Source organism: Perognathus longimembris, chromosome 2, assembly GCF_023159225.1.
Source record: "Perognathus longimembris pacificus isolate PPM17 chromosome 2, ASM2315922v1, whole genome shotgun sequence".
In the NCBI taxonomy this organism is placed as follows: domain Eukaryota; kingdom Metazoa; phylum Chordata; class Mammalia; order Rodentia; family Heteromyidae; genus Perognathus; species Perognathus longimembris.
Genome location: NC_063162.1, coordinates 47069311 through 47087808, shown reverse-complemented (window position 1 = coordinate 47087808; position 18498 = coordinate 47069311). Strand labels below are relative to the sequence as shown.

The window sequence follows — 18498 nt, the reverse complement described above, 5'->3', positions numbered from 1 at the left end:
CACATGTGTGCATGTATGGGGCTTGAACTCAGGGCCTGGGTGCTGACCCTTAGCTTTTTTGCTCAAGGCTTGCACTTCACCATTTGATCTACAACTCTACTTCTGGCTTTTTGCTGGTTAATTAGAGACAAGAGACTCTTGGAGTTTCCTGTTGAGCTGGTTTCAAACTGTGATCCTCACAGATCTCAGCCTCCAGAGTAGCTAGGGTTACAGATGCCTGGCTAAAATGCAGTTTTTAAATAGGTACCTCTCCTTGAGTAAACCTCAGCATCTTGTAGGGCACAAGGACACTATCTTTTATCTATCTATCTATCTATCTATCTATCTATCTATCTATCTATCTATCTAGTGATGGTCCTCGGGCTTGAACTCAGGGCTTTTATGCTCAAGGCTAGTACTCTACCATTGAGCCACAGTTCCATTTCTGGCTTTTGGTGGTTAACTAGAGATAAGAGTCTCATGGACTTTCCTGCCTGGGCTGGCTTTGAACCATAATCCTTAGATCTCAGCCTCTTGAATGGCCAGGATTACAGGAATGAGCCACTAACATCCAACACTTTCTTCTTTCTCTCTTCTCTCCTCTCCTTTCCTGATCCAAACAGATACCCAGGCTAGGTGTTAGGGGTAGAATTATGGAAAAGCCAGTCCCAGATGAGGTCTGAGAGGGCAGTGGTCCAGGAAGATGTTTAAACAAACACTTGGTGGTCAGTTCTTGCTCACAGTCCACCCTAAATAGCCAGCAATACATGCCGTGAAGCTGCCCTTACCTCGTTCACGCTGACATTGTATCCGAAGGGGCTCTCGATCACTGGAGGGTTGTCATTGACGTCCAGGATGGTCACCTGCAGGATGTGGTCCTTCTTCCGTGGAGGAGTGCCACGGTCTGAGGCTACAACCTGAGAGAAAGAGGAGGAGGCAGAGGAGGCATGGGGTCAGGACTAAAGGGTAAGGATCACAAAGCCTGTGATCCCACAATTCTGAAATAGAACTGTCCTCCTGGTGAGAAAAGCTGGCAGAGGGATTTGATGGCATTCCTGACCCCCAACATGACCTGGCCATGTCTGGACCCTATAGCTTTCCCCTTCTGCCTCACACTACAGACACTTCTTGCTCGTCTGCCAAGACTCATTTAGAACTGGATTCCAGTGTGTCCAAGCCATCCCCTCCCCCGCTCCACTCGTGCCTGTGCTCCCCAACCAGCCAGCCCTTGACCATGACCCCTGGGCCTGTGGTTAGACTCAAGGTGGGCCTTTTGCTTCTAAAGCCTCAGCCCTGTGCACTGTGATCTGGTCCCTGGCAAATGGGGATGGAGCCTGGAATACGCCTTTCCAATGAGCCGGATTCCTGATCATGGGCTGAGCCGGACCCTGGGGGTCTTGGTACTGCTCTGATGATTACCAGGCAGCTGTCAGTGCTCCGGAGCTTAGGCTCGCCAGAGGCACAGCAGGGGGCTACGCAGACAGTCCTCAGTGCATGGCCAATTGGCACCTCAGTGGATATCCAGGCCATCATGGCTCCTTACACCTGTACTTGAATGGCATCCCAGCAGAACAGGCCAGGTGAGGGCTCCTTTGCTCTTTGCACAGGGGAGAAACTGAGGCCCAGAAGAACAAAAAAACCTGCCCCAGGGGCTGGGGATATGGCCTAGTGGCAAGCGTGCCTGCCTCATATACATGAGGCCCTGGGTTCAATTCCCCAGCACCACATATACAGAAAATGGCCAGAAGTGGCGCTGTGGCTCAAGTGGCAGAGTGCTAGACTTGAGCAAAAGAAGCCAGGGACAGTGCTCAGGCCCTGAGTCGAAGCCCCAGGACTGGCCAAAAAAAAAAAAAACAACAAAAAAAAAACCAAACCTGCCCCAGGTCATGCTGTGTGTCTGGCAGAGTCAGGGGTCTACCTGATCTAGCAGGCTCTCTCTCCTGCTGGCTCTGATGGTGGGGACAAACCCCTCAGCTGCTTGGGCCCAGAACTGGGGACAGCTCCACGTCCACCTCCCCTGCGCTCCCTTGGCCCTGAGAGGCCTGCCACAGGTCACTGGGTGACAGCAGGGGAAGAGATCACCAGAGCCTAGTGCCTTCGGGGGCAGTCAGGAGGGACTCGAAGCCCTCAGGGCCAGTCCCTACCTTAAGGATGTAGTGGTCCAGTTCTTCTCGGTCCAGTGGCCTCGCCACAAACACTTCACCGATGGAGTCGTTGGTGGTAACGATCTCAAAGGCCCCAGCAATGTTGCCAGAAGCCAGGGAGAAGACCACCTGTTGGAGAGAGCCAGTGAGGGGTAAGGAGTGGTAAGGAGAGGTCCCAGGCTGGGCCAAGGAGGACTGCCTGGCCTCCTCTAACACACGTGGGCTTCTGTCCAGCAAGGTCACAAGTATTGTGGGACCTCAAAAGCAGGGATGGTAGGCCAGCTGGGGAGGTATGCACCTGGAATCCTAGTTATTCAGGAAGTAGAGGTCAGAGGGATTGTAATTTGAGGTCCATCTGAAGTTAAGAGACTCAACCAATAAGTAGGATGAGGTGGCCCATGTTAGTCACCTCAGATATTGAGAGGTAAATAGGAGGATGATAGTTCAGGCTGGTTCCAGAAAAAAAAAAATGTGAGGCTGAGCTGGGCACCGGTGGCTCATGCCTGCAATCCTAGCTACTCAAGAAGTGGAGATCTGAGGATCAGCCCAGATAGGAAAGTCCATGTGACTCTTACCTCCAGTTAACCATCAAAAAGTCAGAAGTGGAGCTATGGCTAATGTGGTAGCCTTAAAAAAAAAAAAAAAGCTAAGGCCCTGAGTTCAAGCCTCAGTACTGGTATGAGTGCACATGTATACACACATACACACACACACACACACACACACACACAGACAAAGTGAGATCCTATATGAAATATGAAACAGAATTACAGCAAAAGAGCTAAAGCTGGAGGTGTGGCTCAACTATTAGAGCACTTGCCTGGCAAGTTCAAGACCCTGAGTTCAAGACTCAGTACTAAAAAAACAAGGGTGTCTGTGGCTCCAGTGATAGAACTCAATCCCCAGTGTTGTAAAAAGTGGGAGGAAGGGAGGGAGAGGAAGGAAGAGGAGGCAGGCCTGTTGAAGCAGTGTGGGCTTGGACAGATTCTTGACCCCGGGTGCCAGCACAGCGGCCTGAGGGATGAAGAGCAGTGTAAGCCTGGCCCTTGAGCTGCTTGGTGATGGGAATGGCTTAGATAATCACTGAGGGATGAAAGCGCCCCTGCTGGTAGAGCAGACTCTGGCTATATAATTTAGTGCCCACCTGCCCATTGCTGCCGGCATCAGGGTCCCGGGCTTTGACGGTCGCTACACGCTGGCCTACAGGGCAGTCCTCGGGCACGCTGACCATGGAGTCAGAGGTGAAGTCGAAGCGGGGGCTGTTGTCATTCTCATCCAGCACAGTGATGTAAACCTGGGGTGGGGAGGTGGACATGGTCAGACGCCTATAGCGTTCTTCTCTGTCCTAGCCATGAACAGGGGGTCCCGCTGTACATGAAGCCCAGGCTAGGCCTCTGATCAGTCCTGGACTCCCAGGACCGGTCCTAGTGGGCCCAGAACTCGCCTGTTCTCCATGTGGGGATCGGGAAAGGAGGGGAGGGCTCCCAGATGGTGGGGACTCTAAAGTGGTGGGGACAGAGGCAGCTGGAAAGTCAGGTGGCCCTGGCTACACAGGGCCAAGATGGCACTGGTATAGCCTTCTGTTCTTTCAAGAAAACAGGAATCCAAGTTTTTAAGTGGGTTTAGGTGATGAGTCACATGCATGCGCAAGAGGGAAGTCATAGGAGGGCTGGTCAGGACTCATCTGCTGGCCAGGCTCTTTACAGCAGCCTCTGGATTGAAGGGGGAAGGGAGATGGGGCCCAGGAGCAGCGCCTGCCCGGGTGGGGGTGGGGCGGAGCACGGGGCCCCAGTGGAGTGGCAGCAGGCAGGCAAGGGAGGCGAATTTCTTAACTGTCAGATAAAAACCAGCCACGTGTAAATTGCCAAGACCACATTTTTCTTCGCCTGTACATTCCAGGTTTCTTGTGGAATGCCGGATGTGGGTTGGGCCCAGCGTGGGAGTGATGTCTGCTCCCCAAAAGATTGCATATGACAGAGGGCAGGCAGGGTTAGCTGTGGTCCCTGTGTTCTGTGCTGAGGGGCGGGCGAGGAGGCAACTGCAGTTTTAGGACTCTGAGCCAGGCCTCTTCCTGTTGCTCTGCCCCAGACAGAGCTGTCCAGGCCCCAGGCCTGCCCTATGTGCACTGAATCTGCCGACACTCCACTGAGCCCTTCCACAACACCCCACCCTCCAGAGCAGGCCCTGATTCTTGCTTCCAGCCTGGCTCTAGTCTCTGGTTAGCAGTGAGGCCCACAGGGAGCCCAGGCTTTACAGCTGCATCACTCCTACTGTTAACTAACTGTGGGACTTTGGAAATAGTTACTCAACCTCTCTGATTTTTTTAATTTCTCAGAACACTAGCCAGCTGGGAGGTTGGGAGAGATAAGTGAGCAGATGAAAACATGAAGGGAGTGGACCTGATGTAACAGGCCCTTTGCCTTCTTCCTGTCTAGTAAACTACAAAATCGTCCCAAATCATAAACTATAGCTATAGTATTTTATTCCCTGAAGTCTTTGAGCCCCAGTCTGATGATTTGAGAAATGGGAATAACAACTGGACTCCCTCCCTACGCCTTCACTGGAGTTAAGGTCTTATTCAAACTTGTCATGCTTCCTCATGCCAAGGGGCCTTTGCACACGCTGTTCCCTCTGCCTGAGCTGCCATTTCATCTTGGCGGTGTTAACTCCTGTGTGTTCATCAGAGCTCATTTGAGCCCCTCCTGGATCTCTCTGACACCCCACGGGGCACACATCTGTTGGTAGGATGGCCTGACCCATGGGCTTTCCTGAACGCCATCTTCCACGTGTGCAGACAAGGAGTGTGTCTATATTTGGTCTCCTAACTGAACCTCGAGTCCAGGGAGACCTCTGCCCTGCCTGCTACACTGATCATGGTGGAGGCGGAGTGGGGTGGCAGGCTGCTGAAGGATGACAGGGGCCTCTGAGCTCAGCCTCCCTGCCCATCCCCCAGGCTGTGGATTGCAGCTTCTATGGCAGAGCCCCCGCCCCCTTCCTGTGGGTTCTTCCTGGGGCTGGGGGCAGGGAGGAGTCAGGTGGAGGTGAGCTGTGGTTTGGCTTCTGGCCTGGGGAGGAAATGGTGCCATCTTTAAAGGGCCCCTCCTGTGCCCCCGCCCGGCTGCCTGAGCAGTGTTTGGAGTAGCTCAGTGAGTATCTAGGGCATCAGTGGGATGCCCTTAGAGGAAGCCAGCAGAGGGGGCGTAGGGGCTGGGCCCTGCTTCCCACAGGGGGTCCTGGCCATGACAGGAAGGCAGCAGAAGGCTTATTGGAAGCTCTCATCTGCCAGGGGACAGGATAGAGGTCAGTGCCGCCCCTGGGCCCGGTCACTAGGTCACTCTTGCAGCCTCAATTCCCTGACTTATTATGGCCACGGAGGACTGGGGTCCAGCTGGGCCTCCATGTGGGTAAAGATGCAAATTCAGAAGGCCCTGTTTTCTCTCCATACACCTCAGACCCTCTCCCTCGGAGCTGGAGGACATGTGGTACATACCCACTGCCACCCCGAGAACCACGATCTCTGGCTGCTCTCTGAGACTTTGCCAGGGTGGCTGCAGCTGGGCACCATGGTGACCAAGCCTCCCTGCCCCCTGCCCCGCAGCCATGCATGGCTCTTAGCCAGGTCACTGGATGCGCTCTGTCCCTCAAGCCACATCAAAGTAACTCTGTGGGGCAACAGTGTGGTTGTCACCAAGGTTGGTGAGGTGCTGGGTGCTCGCAGGGCCTCCTAAGGGTCAGACCTGCTCAGGGATGAGTTCTGTCATTCCTGGGGTGCCTGCCACCCTGGGGCTCCTCAGGTGGCCTCCCCTCCTCAGCCTGGGCGGCTGAGCTCCCTGCTGGCTTGCTCCAGCCAGCCAAGGGCCTGTGTGTCCCCTCTACCTCAGTGCCCTCCTCCCCGTTGCCCAGCACAGGCCTAGCCGTCCCTCCCTCCAGTCGAGGGTAGGAGCTCGCCCATGGCCACCGCTGCTGTCCTGGTGCTCCCAGGCCTGGCCCTCTGTACCCTATTTCACATTCTCCTTAGTATCACACCAACCCCTAATGGGATGAGGGGGTCCCCTCTACGGGGGCTCTAGGTGGGGCATAACACCTCCTCTGGGACAGACATCAAAGGGCTTCCTCCATGAGATGTCCAGCCAGCTTGTGCCCCCTCTGCGGAGGGCAGGGCTGCTGCTGCAAACTCACTTGGACTCACAGGAGGGAAGCACAGAGGGGTTAAGCAGTCTGTCTGGGCCACACAGCCAATTAGGAGCATGGCTGGGGCAAGACCTCACAATCCCTTCTGATGCCTGTCCCAGTGACTCCTTTCCTAATTAGTGTGCTCCATCCCAGGACCCCACAGGGTCTGGGAGAATGTGGAGGGCAGAGCTCAGAAGAGGGCACCTGGCTTCTGAGTGCAAGAGTGGAGAGACTAGGGAGGCCGTGGAGGGTCTGAGAGGAAGGTCAGCGACAGGTCCATCCATATTCTCTCTCCAGGGGAGGCAGGGAGGTTTGGGGCCATGAGGGGTGCTAGGAAGGAGGAGCCAGTAACCATGCTACTCACCTTCTGTAGTCAGCACAGGCGGGGGACGCAGGAGAGAAAGGCAGATGTAGATGGTTAGTGGCTGGGTCTGTGGGTCCTGATGCCCCACCCCCCCCGGCCTGGGCCTGTCTGCAGCCTCAGCCCTGATGCCCCCTACCTGTCTGCAGTCTCAGCCCTGATGCCCCCCACACCTGTCTGCAGTCTCAGCCCTGATGCCTCCCACACCTGTCTGCAGTCTCCACCCTGATTACGCACTCTGTTCCCCCCCCCCCCCCCGCCTGTCTGCAGTCTCTGCCCGGATGCCCCCTACCTGTCTGCAGTCTTCGCCCTGATGCCCCCGCCTATCTGCAATCTCAGCCCTGATGCCCCCCAACCTGTCTGCAGTCTCCGCCCTGATTACCCGCCCCCCCCACCTGTCTGCAATCTCTGCCCTGATGCCCCCCCGTCTGTCTGCAGCCTCAGCCCTGATGCCCCCCCCCGTCTGTCTGCAGTCCCTGCCCTGATTACCACCCCCTCCCCCGCCTGTCTGCAATCTCAGCCCTGATGTCCCCACACCTGTCTGCAGTCTCAGTGCTGATGCCCCCTGCCTGTCTGCAATCTCAACCCTGATGCCCCCCCGCCTGTCTGCAATCTCAGCCCTGATGCCCCCCCAACACCTATTTGCAGTCTCAGCGCTGGCCCAGGTGCCCACCTACCCCAATGCGGTCTTGCAGAGTGGTCCCATGGCTCTTGTGACCTGGCCCTTGCCCCCCTGGCCCAACCTGTGTGTTGGGGGCACTGGGAAAGGCTAGGGTTGGGAAGGCTGCTGCCATGGGGGACTCTCTGGGACACTCACCACAGTGGAGTCCACCTTGGGGCCACCATCATCGGCCACCACTGTCAGAGTGTAGAAATCACCCTTCTCCCGGTCCACCAGACCCTTGACTGTAATCACACCCTAGAGGGGGGAGGCCAGAGGGCAAGTGACAACCTCACACCACCAGCCAGAGCCCACCCTGCCCACCCCCAAGAGTCTGGGCTCCAGCCAGACCAGGCTGTGCCACCTCCCACCTGCATGCCACTCCCCTGCCTGGCCTAAGTGCCCCACACGAGAGGCCGGCCACTGCCGGGCTTCCACTGCCCTGAGACTCCCACAAAGCCTGTCCCATGTAGGCTCCCTGCTCCCCGGCCAAGTGGGACAGCTCCCTCAGTGGGCCCCAGATGTGGGCCCCTCCACCTCTATTAGAGTTCTTCTCCCATCTCCCTAGCGGTATCTGCCTCACTGATTATTCTCACGCCTACTCCAAGCCTGGAAACTCTTTGAGAGGCTTGGTAATCTGGTAAGTGGAATAATTTGCACTTTGCTTATTTTCAAAGAAGGGATTCTGATTTTTTTAAAAAAAGATACACTAAGGCAAAGATGAAGTTGTAGGAGGCAGACAATAGATGGGAGGTAACTCTAGCCAAGAATTCACTTGTAATAAAATATAAAATTTATATCTGAGCTTCCTAACAGCCAATGTCAAAACGGAGACATGATAGTTTGCATAGCTTTCTGTGATATCCTGTGAAATATATGTGTGGTCTTTTCCCTAGCCCCACCGAGCTTCAAAAACTCTTGTAGTTTACTAAGCAACAGGAATGTCAGAGAATTTCCTATTCTAGTAGTTGGTTTTAGGCACCCAGACAGAGTTCTGAATACTTGGAATTTCCTGGATCATATAAGAACATGGGACAGACCTGGACACTGGGTTTTAACTATGACCCAAGCAAGGTGGCTCACACCTGTAATCTGTAGCTCCTCAGGAAGACTGGGTAAAATTAGCCTGTCTGGGCAAAAGTGTGAGACCCTTTCTGAAAAACAACTCAAGTGAACGGGCTAGGGGAGTGGCTCAATTGGTAGTATGCCTGCCTAACAAGCAAAAGCCCTGAGTTCAAACCCTAGTCCTGTAAAACAAAACAAAACAACTTATCAGGTGCTACCCAGAAAGCTGATATCTGAGGGTCGTGGTTCGAAGCCAGTGCAGCCAGACTCTTATTTCCAATTAACCATTAAAACACTGGAAATGGAGCTATGGCTCAAGTGGTAGCATGGTAGTCTTGAACAAACATGATGTTAAGGGACAGTGGCCTGGGCCCTGAGTTCAAGTCCCAGTATTGGCATCCAGCACAAAAGTAAAACAAAATAATCTACTCTGAAATACTAGAAGAAAATGACTGCAGAGACTTATCTCAAGTACGTTTTTAAGGAGACCAGTGTTGTGCACACTGAAGGAGCTCAGTAAGTGGTCATGTGGGAAGAGCCTTTCCATGGCCGTCCCAGTGCCTCACCGTGTTGGTGTCTATCTTGAAGAGGGCTTTGGCCTGGGTGCTGGTATAGGCATCGAAGCGGTAGGTGATCTGGTTGAGGTTGTCAATGGAGTAGGCCTGGACCCGCACGATCTCTGTGCCCAGAGCCAGATTCTCCATGATGGTCACCTCGTAGGAGGCATTAGAGAACTGCACGGCCTCGTCTAGCTCATTGAGCAGGGTGACATAGACGCTGCAGAAGCCTTGGTTGTAGGGGGGCGCCTGGTCAGTGGCGGACACATTCATCAGGTAGCTGGTCTTGGTTTCGTAGTCCAGGTAGTCCACAGTGATGATAAGCCCGGTGCTCTCGTCGACCTCAAACTTCCCCTCTGCACCCGACAGGATGCGGTAGTTCACCAGGCCACCGTCCCCTGAGGAGGACACAGGCTGTGCAGTTGCAGACAGGGGTGGGGCTGCTTGGTGGCTTCTGAAATTGCCCATGCCAGGGGCTGTTCCCTGGGGCACAAGGCTAAGGCCTTGGCTGGCCCACCCAGCACATGCTGCCCCCAAGAGATATAGCAAAGGAGCCTCGGAATTCAAGTTCAAGACCCTGCCTTGGCTGTCTGTGCAGTCTCTTGGCTTTGATCTAGAAACCGTGAGGTGGCCAGATTTCTGCTTGGTTATTCAGATGGAAGGTTCTAAGTGGCAAGGACACAGTCCCTGTTCCCTGTGGGGGAGAGGGGGTTGGGCCTGCCTTCAGGGCAGATCAAAGCCATGCATGCAGACCAGAGGAAGGAATGGCACTGGCAAAGCCTGAGTACCAGGCCCTGAGCTAGGAGAGCAGGCCCTAGCCAGTTTTCTGGCAAAGCCCCTTTATTTTTCCAAGTCCTATGCAAGTCCATGACCAAAGGCTAACAGGGAGCTGTCAGGCCCCAGCATGGACAATCTGGACTTTGTAAGTTCATGGCCTCTCCTCTGTCTACCTAGGGGTGGGGACAAGTCCTCTGGCTTCATCTGCTCAGGCCTCAGCATCTGTAGGGAGTAGCTACGACCATCGTAGGAGTGCCTCCCTGACCCGGAGGAGGCTCAATTGTGGGGAGCCTGAGGGTGACAGGGCCTGCCGGGAGTGGGCCAGGTGAGCCAGAAGGGTCACTCTGAACAGTTGGGCTTCCTGTGCACCCCCCCCCCCCCGCCTGCCTCACCAGTGTCCCGGTCTGTAGCTTGAACGACAATGACGGATGTGCCAATGCCTGCGGTCTCTCTTAGCCCCAGGCGGCTGTACTGTTGCTGTGTGAACACCGGGGCCTCGTCATTCACGTCCTCCACGTACACAATCACCTGTGGGGGCCAGGCCAGGGGTGCAATGTTAGGGTGGGGCAGAGACTGGGAGCACCCTCTAGCGGGCCTGGCCACTGTGCCCACCTCCTCATGGCCTCAAGACCCATCTAGCACATGGCTGGTGCTCAGCTTCCATCCTACCCTGGGTTCTGCTTCCAACCCGGGGGGTGGACCTGTGAGTAACTAATGACTTTTTCCTTTTGTGCTGGTCCTGGGTCTTAAACTCAGCGCCTGGGCACTGTCCCTGAGCTTTTTGCTCAAGGCTAGTTTCTACCACTTGAGATACAGCTCTACTTCTGATGTTTTTTCTTTTCTTTTCTTTTTTTTTCTTTTTAGTAGTTTATTGGAGATAAGAGTTTTACAGACTTTTCTGACAGGCCTGGCTTCCAACTGTGATCCTCCAATCACAATCTCCTGAGTAGATCCTCCTGGTGTCAACCTCCTGGTGTGAGCCACCAGCTCACACCTTGCTGTAACTAGTGGCTTTTTTGTGTGCATGTATACCAGTACTGGGGTTTGAACTTAGGGCCTGGGTGTTGTCCAATAGTTTTATTTGCTGAAGGCTGATACTCTACCATTGGAGTCATACCTCCCCTATTCCTGCCTCTTTGGTGGCTAAATGGAAATCAGAGTCTCATGGACTTTGCTGTCCAGTTTGGATTTTAACTGTGGTCCTCAGATCTCAGCCTTCTGAGCAGCTAGGGTGGCAGGCGTGACTCTGGGACTGTCAACTTTCTCCACAAGGAAAGGGTAAGAGTATCATTGCATTGCAATCTCCATGCTGCTCCTAAGGCATGAGCAAGACAGAATGAGCCAGGGCTGCCCAACATGCTGGACATGGAGTCCTTTTTCAAGTATCAAAATGCTTGTCGGAAGGCAGTGCTGGTGGCCAGAGTGGAGGATGCTGGTAATGGAATCCATTTATGATTTTCAAGCGCCTCTGCCAGCCAGTAGTGAGCACTGCGGAGGATGGAGGGCAGAGGATCAGCCCTACATTGGGCAACTGGATGGCTGGGAACCAACACCCACAGGACAGAATGGCTGAGGACTTGCTGCCTAGATACAAACCCCTGACTTCCTGAGCCCTGTTTGGGGCAGTGAGGTGGTTCTCAGTGGAGCCATCATTGGCATGCCATCCCATTGGGATGGCCAACCTGGACTTTGCAAGCTTGTGGCTGCTCCTCTGTCCACCCAGAGGTCGAGACAAGTTCCCTGACTTCAGTCTGCCTACAGCAGTCCACTTCTCTGGTTTCTTCCTTCCTGGTGCCCTAAGCCCTCCCACTTTCCCCAGGGAGAAGTTTCTGACTCATGACTTCATCTCAGAGTTGCTTCTGGGGAGCCCACACAAGACAGCGGTCATTGCTAAATTATGGAATGAGGTCTAATTCCCCTCATTGCTCATCTGTATGTGCTAAGTTCTCTTTAATGAATGCCTATGACATGAGTGGAAAAATAACTGTTTAGAGGATGTCATGGGACAGCGGTATTATGGTAGAGATCACGGCAGCCCTGTGCTTCTCTCTGCCATCCCTTCCCATCCCCTGGGGCACCAGTGGGGAAGAAAGTAGAATATACAGAGGTGCCTTGGGAGCTGGAGGGAGGCAAGGGCTTCTCACCCCTTTCAGAGATGGTGGGGACAGGCCAGGGGAGCGGAAGCGGCTTGCCTGAGATCTCACAGGAATAAGGGGACTTGGGAGAAGACAGGAATCTCCAGGTTCTCAACCACCAGTTCTTCGGCTCCTTGATCTGTTCTGGGGTGAGCCAGTTCCAGGAAGAGGGAGACCCCAGCCTTGCAGCCCACCAGGGCCAAGGCAACAAGATTCTGTGAGGTGGGTACTGTTGGCTCACGCCTATAAGCCTAGCTACTCAGGAGCCGGCGATCTGAGGACCATGGTTCAAAGGCAGCCATGTAGGAAAGTCTGTGAGACTCTTATCTCCAATGAACTACCAAAAAGCTGAATGTGGAGCTGTGGCTCAAGTGGTAGAGCTCTAGCCTTGAGCATAAAAGCTCTGGGACAGCGTCCATGCCCAGAGCGCAAGCCCTAGTACTGGCCTGAAAAAGAGGAGAAAGTAGACAGAAGAGAAGAAAGAGGAGAGACTGAGAGAGGAAAGAGAGACTCCATGAAGCTGTGATGTGACTGGCAGCAGGATGGTGGGGTCGAAGCTGTATATCCTCATATATTTGGCTCCTGATTGATCACTGCCTCTAGGATTGGCTCTGGCCTTACCTGGAAGTTTGCTTTTCTGGTTGTTGTGAGCAGAACAGGTCATCCTGACTAGCGTTGGGGTCTGGGAAGGGGTAGGGTACAGGGCAAAGGGAGGAGAGGCCCCACGCAGCACAAAGGGAGCTCTCCACATTGCTGATATCATGGACATTGGGTGAACTTAGTTTTCACATCCAGATACTGAGAAACCACTTATGCAAACTAAAGCACTCAGTCCTCAGCACAGCTGTTTGCAGGCTGGAATCTTCTAGATTTGGCTTTGCTTAGAAGTTGGCCAGAGAGATCCTGGGTGGGGTGGGTGTGGGGGAATTTGCATGGATGAATTTCGGGAACTCTCTTTCTGTAAACAAAAACCAACTATCCATCTTTCCAGAACTGTGAGCCTTCCCTTTCCGGAGTCCTAACAATTATATAAGCAACAGCCTAAGGGGAAGAAGCAGAGCAAGAGGAAGAGAAGGGAGGTGGTGGGGAGCCTGGCTGCACACACCCTGCTGTTAATGGTTTCAGCCTTGTGTGGAGCAGCAGTGACAAGGCAAGGTGGTGTGTGGTTTGCAAACCTGAGAGATGCAGCTGTACAGGAAACAGGCTTGCTGAGGTCTGACAGCATGGCAGAGAACTATCCAGAGTCTCTCAGAACCATCAGCTTTCTCTCCAGGACTGCACCCTCCAATGGGGACAGGACAGTAGAGGGGTCAGTCCCTATCGGCACCCTCCATGCTGCCTGGCCCTTGCCAGAGTAGTCTCTAGTCCTTAAAGTAGGATCTGGGGTGTGTTCACAGTCCCTGTAGCAACTCAGATGCATCTGGGAAACTGACCCAGGGCAAAGCTGCAGCCCTGGTAGTCACCAGGAAGGCGCCCTTCCCCCCATTTTCCTGTGGCTCATTGGACCATCAGCGGCCACCAAGCCCCCATCCTAGGAGTCAGTCCCCAAATTCTCATCCTTAATTTACTTTCTGGGGACTAGGGAGCAGGTTCTGACTGCTCTGGAATGCCTTCTGTGGCAGGGTGGTGCTGGGGTTAGCCCAGTGTAGCCATTAAGAGAACAGATCTGAGGATTGCAGTTCAAAGCTGACCCCAGGCAGAAAAAAATCTGTGAGACTTTTATAACCAGCAAAAAGCTGGAAATGGAGCTATGTCTCTAGTGGTAGAGCACCAGCCTTGAGCGGAAAACGTGCTAGGCCCTGAGTTCATGCCACAAATCTGATGGGGAGGGAGAGGGGGAGGGAGGGCAGAAGGGAGGGAGAGATGGGTGAGGAAAGGGAGGGAGCTGGGGTTCCATGTTTCCCTCCCCCAAGGCAAAGTGGTTGGACATTTAAGGAGCCAGCCAGGCCCAGGTTGAGTCACCTACCCTAGCTGTCCCCCAGAGTGAAGAGTGAGGAGTGACAAGTGGGCCAGGTGGTTTCTGCTCATTGTTTCCAGCCTGGGGAAACAGCCCTGGAGATGGACTGATAAGAGTAGCTGATTCTGCTCCACTCCGCCCCTTTCCCCATCCTCTCCCACTCATGAGTGGCAGTGATGTCTGACTCACTTCCCACTGCTCAGTGGGGGAAGGGCTGTGGGCTGCTGAGTGTGCTGTGGGGTAGGGGTGGGGAAGAGTAGCTTTCAGGTATTATTGTTGTTGGTGGTGGTGGTGGTGATGGTGGTGGTGGTGGTGTGTGTGTGTGTGTGTGTGTGTGTGTGTGTGTGTGTGTTATGGGGTTTGAGCTCTGTACTTGCTTGGTGGGTGCCCTATCACTTGAGCCACAGCCCCCAGCTTTCTCCCCAGTCCTCTCTCTGCTGGCAGGAATGTGCATACATCAATCACCCTAGCAAGAGCTCATCTCTGAATACATGTAGCCACTCAGGAAGGCCAAAGTAGTTTTAGGTGCAGAATGAGAGAAGGAAAAAGTTCTGATCATTGCACTTTGGGTACATGTGTTAAAATGTCACATGGCATCCCATAAATATGTATAATTATTGTGCATTAATTAAAAATTAAAATATAAGCTGAGCACCTGTGGCTTACACCTATGATCCTAGTTACTCAGGAGGCTGAAAGGCAGAAGATATGAGTTTGAGGCCATCCCAGGAAGAAAAGTCCTAGACACTACATCTCCAAAATAACCAGAAAGGATGAATGAAGAAAGGAGGGGGAGAGAGAATACAGTCATAAAGCTCAATGCATATCCTACAGAATTCAAAGTTGTGGAGAGGAGCAGGGTTAGGAGGGATGGGGGAGAATGTTGAAAGAAGTGACATTGATCAAGACACATTGCAGAGCTGGGTGCCGGTGGCTCACGCCTGTAATCCTAGTTACTCAGGAGGCTGAGATCTGAGGATAAGGGTTTAAAGCCAGCCTGGGCAGGAATGAGCATGAGACTCTTATCTGCAGCTAACTACCAGAGAACTGGAAGTGGCACTGTGGCTCAAAGTGATAAAGCATTACTTGAGTGAAAAATTTCAGGGTCCAAGACACCCCCCCCCCCAAAAAAAACCCCTAGATGCATTGTATTCATAAATTGCTTTGTTGAATGGTAACTCCTTTGTTCAACTACATAAAATAAAATATAATTAAAACACACTAGAACACAATAAGTTAGTTATATAGGACTCTAGGCATTCACACACAGTGAGACCTCTTAGGAGAGGAACACAAAGGTGCAATACCTATGTGCCTCTGATCATATAAAATAATATTTATCAAATGAACTCCAGGAAATAAAAACAAGAAGGTTTTTTTCTTTGTTGCTGTTTTTGTTTTCTTTTCTTTTTGTCTTGTTTGTTCATTTATCTGTCTTTGAGAGGCACAGAAATAGAGGGACAAAAAAATAAACAAATGCAGCGGTGGTACTCACTAGACATGATGTTGAAAATGAACTATACACCTTGTGGATGGAACAGAAGGGAAAAACTGAGAAAGAGCGAGGAAAGGGTATCATTATCCAAAGAGAAATGCACTCTTTACTTATATAACTGTAACCCCTCTGCACATCATCTTTATAGTAACAATGAAAAATATAAATAAAAAACTCAGAAATAAACAGGTTTTGAGGCATGGCTCTGTTGTAACAGAGTGACAATCTAGTTAAGTGTAAGGCTCCCAGTTCAAACCCTAGTGCCACTAAATCCAAACCAAGCCAAAACAATAACAAAACCCAAAACTGTTCATGCAGCTTTGGGGAATGCAATATATCAGAAATAATTTTAGAAGAAAAAGCATTGAGCTTGGACCCAAAAGGACATGGGCTCAAGTCCTGATGCTATCACTAGAGATTTTTCAGTTTCCCTATATGTAAAGCAAAGTTGGCATCTATACTGCCAAAGCCATCTCTGGAGAAACTGAGGCTCACAGCAAAAGAAAAAAAAAGTTCCTATTTTGGGAGATTCCCAGCTGAGTTGGCCCTGTCCTCCCACCAATTCCTATCCTCAGATATCAGTCAGCATCAAAACCAGTAATAGCCCTGCCCCCCCCCCCCACTCAGGCCCTAACTGCTGGCCACCTCTGGTCCAGCTGTGGCCTCAGCCCAGCCTGCCTCTGGCCTCACCCTCACGGAGCTCCTCATGGGGCCCAGGTCATGGTTGTAGGCCTCCACCATCAGCACGTGGGATGAGTTCCGCTCTCGATCCAGGGGTCGGGGACCTCGCATGAGGAGCCCATTGCTGACGTGGATTCGGAAGTTGTTGCCATGGTTGCCTGTGTGGAAGGATGCACAAGACTTAGCCTGGGGCCAGATACTTGGGGGGGGGGGCAAGGGTTCAGACCTCCCTGGAATGTTAATCCTGTCCAAAGATCTCAGGAACTTGGTGAAACCCACTATGACAAGAAGGCCTCTGTGTCATAATGTCCTGACCTGGCAGGTCTGGCCATGGTGGGGTGGGGGACGGGGCGGGGGGGGGGGGGCAGAAGTCTACCGGCATCTTTTTTTTTTTTTTGGCAGTCCTGGGGCTTGAACTCAGGGCCTGAGCACTGTCCCTGGCTTCTTTTTGCTCAAGGCTAGCACTCTGCCACTTGAGCCACAGCGCCCCTGCTGGCTGTTTTCTATATATGTGGTGCTGAGGAATCAAACCCTGGGCTTGATGTATATGAGCCACTAGGCCATATTCCCAGCCCCCTTTCCCCCTCCCCCCACATCCTTCTTATAGGAAGCCTAGGAGTGTCTCTTGACCCACACAGCTATAGGTGTGGGTGGTGTGAGGCCTTCTAAAATTTTCAGAAGAACTATAATGAGCAGGGGGCTCTGTGGGTGGTTGAATGCAGGCTTTGGCAGGCATCTCTGAGCTGGGCTGGTGTGCTGCCGCTGATTTTCTTTTGGGGCTCGTTCTCCTCAGCCATTGTAGTTTATATAAGGTGACTTTATCCTGGGTTCCAGAAGTGGGCTGATCAGCAGATTCCTCTCTGTGGCCAAAGTGACTGGCAGGGAACCTGATTTTTTGCTGGAACATGAGAGTATACCCCTGAATCCCTGTGGAGCTTCCTTGGACTCCAAGATCTTCTGTGTTGGGGTGTCAGCTTTGGAAAGCACTGTGGTACATGGGGGACTTTGGGTGCAAAACCATCAAATGTAGCACCCCTTCTGGGAAATCAGAGAATTCCCCTTTCCTCCTTCAGGCCCCAGTGGTGTGTACAAGCACTAGGCATTTCCTTAGCTTTATCTCTGGATTCCAAGCAGCTAGAGAAGCAGTGCTCCCCCCACCCCATCCCCAGGGCAGTAGGCCAGGATCACCCCATCCTAAGGGAGCCCACTCACCATGGAGGATCCGGTACCACACACGCCCGAACTCGCCCTCATCTGCATCTGTGGCTTTCAACTGAGAGGAGAGACGCTGGAATTATTCCCAACCCTCCCCCCGCAGCTTGCCCAAACCTGTGCTTTTCTATAGAGACTGGCTGGGAAGCGAGCTGGAAGTGGCTCGTGCTGCCCTGTCCAGGGACAATTTTGCCCCTGCCCCTGCCCCACCTCCAGGTTCTTAGGGGAGCAGGAAATGGGGAGCAGGTGAATGATGGCACCCTAACTTTCTGGATCCAGGCTGGAAGAGATCATTTCACACTTCTGTGATTTCCTACCCATGATCCTTTGGAGATCATGGGAGACTTATTTTCTCTTAAGCCCCTTGTACCACATTGGATTTATTTCAGGTGTGTGTGTGTGTGTGTGTGTGTGTGTGTGTTTGTGTTGGCCCTGAGGCTTGAACTCGGGGCCTGGGTATTGTCCCTGAGCTTCTTTTGCTCAAAGCCAGTGTTCCACCATTTGCACCACAGCTCCAGTAGCTCAGATTACAGGGGTGAGTCACCAGCTGGCTAGTTCAGGTTCTTAGAAACTGCTTTTGCTAAAAAAAACAAAATATAAAACAAAAAAAAACAATACTCCCTCCCCCCCAAAAAACACCAACTCCTCAAATGAGCCCACACTAATAGCAAGACAAAAGCCTAGTATCTCTTCCTTCATTTGGTATCTATTTCCTTGGTTTTACAATGTTGGGCAAGACTCTTGCTTACCTCTAATTTTAAAGCCAATCTAAAAACTATCTAAAAACCAGTGGTACCTAACCTACCTCATTCCTTCCAAAGATTAAAAAGAGAGCCAGGTGTGCCGGTGGTACATGCCTGTAATCCTACTCAGGAAGCTGAGATCTGAGGATCATGGTTTCAAGCCAGCTTGGACAGGTAAGTCACTGAGACTCTTATCTTCAACATCCACCAAAAAGCCAGAAGTTGAACTGTGGCTCAAGTAGTAAAGCACTAGCCTTGAGCACAAAAGCTCAGAGACAACACATAGGCACCGTGTTCAAGGCCCAGGATTAGTATGCACACACACACACACACACACACACACACACAGAGCAGGAGGGAAATGCACATGCACACACACACACACACACACACACACACACACAGCAGGAGGGAAGAGCCAAAATCTAATCACTGGATCTTTAAAAGTTGGAGTGGCACCAGAACAGGTCTCAGACACAGCCATGACTCCTCCCATGCTGTTTCCTGGGAGCCAGGAGGCCCCTGGTGGGGAGAGGCCTAAGCAAGCTTCGGGTTGCC

General features: G+C 52.5%; 1 protein-coding gene across 4 annotated transcripts in view; it reads right to left on the bottom strand.

The window, feature by feature from the left end:
- Cdh23 (cadherin related 23) overlaps positions 1–18498 on the bottom strand; it is a 360605-nt gene that overhangs the window by 73258 nt on the left and 268849 nt on the right. For all 4 annotated transcript variants that reach the window (XM_048338969.1, XM_048338966.1, XM_048338967.1 and 1 more), the window contains exons 28-36: positions 17198–17258; positions 15995–16143; positions 10110–10245; positions 8950–9338; positions 7475–7576; positions 6661–6663; positions 3268–3417; positions 2124–2252; positions 768–896 (exon numbers count right to left, since the gene is read on the bottom strand). In XM_048338969.1, the coding sequence (XP_048194926.1) occupies positions 768–896; positions 2124–2252; positions 3268–3417; positions 6661–6663; positions 7475–7576; positions 8950–9338; positions 10110–10245; positions 15995–16143; positions 17198–17258 (1248 nt within the window). The remainder of the gene's footprint in view (positions 1–767; positions 897–2123; positions 2253–3267; positions 3418–6660; positions 6664–7474; positions 7577–8949; positions 9339–10109; positions 10246–15994; positions 16144–17197; positions 17259–18498) is intronic.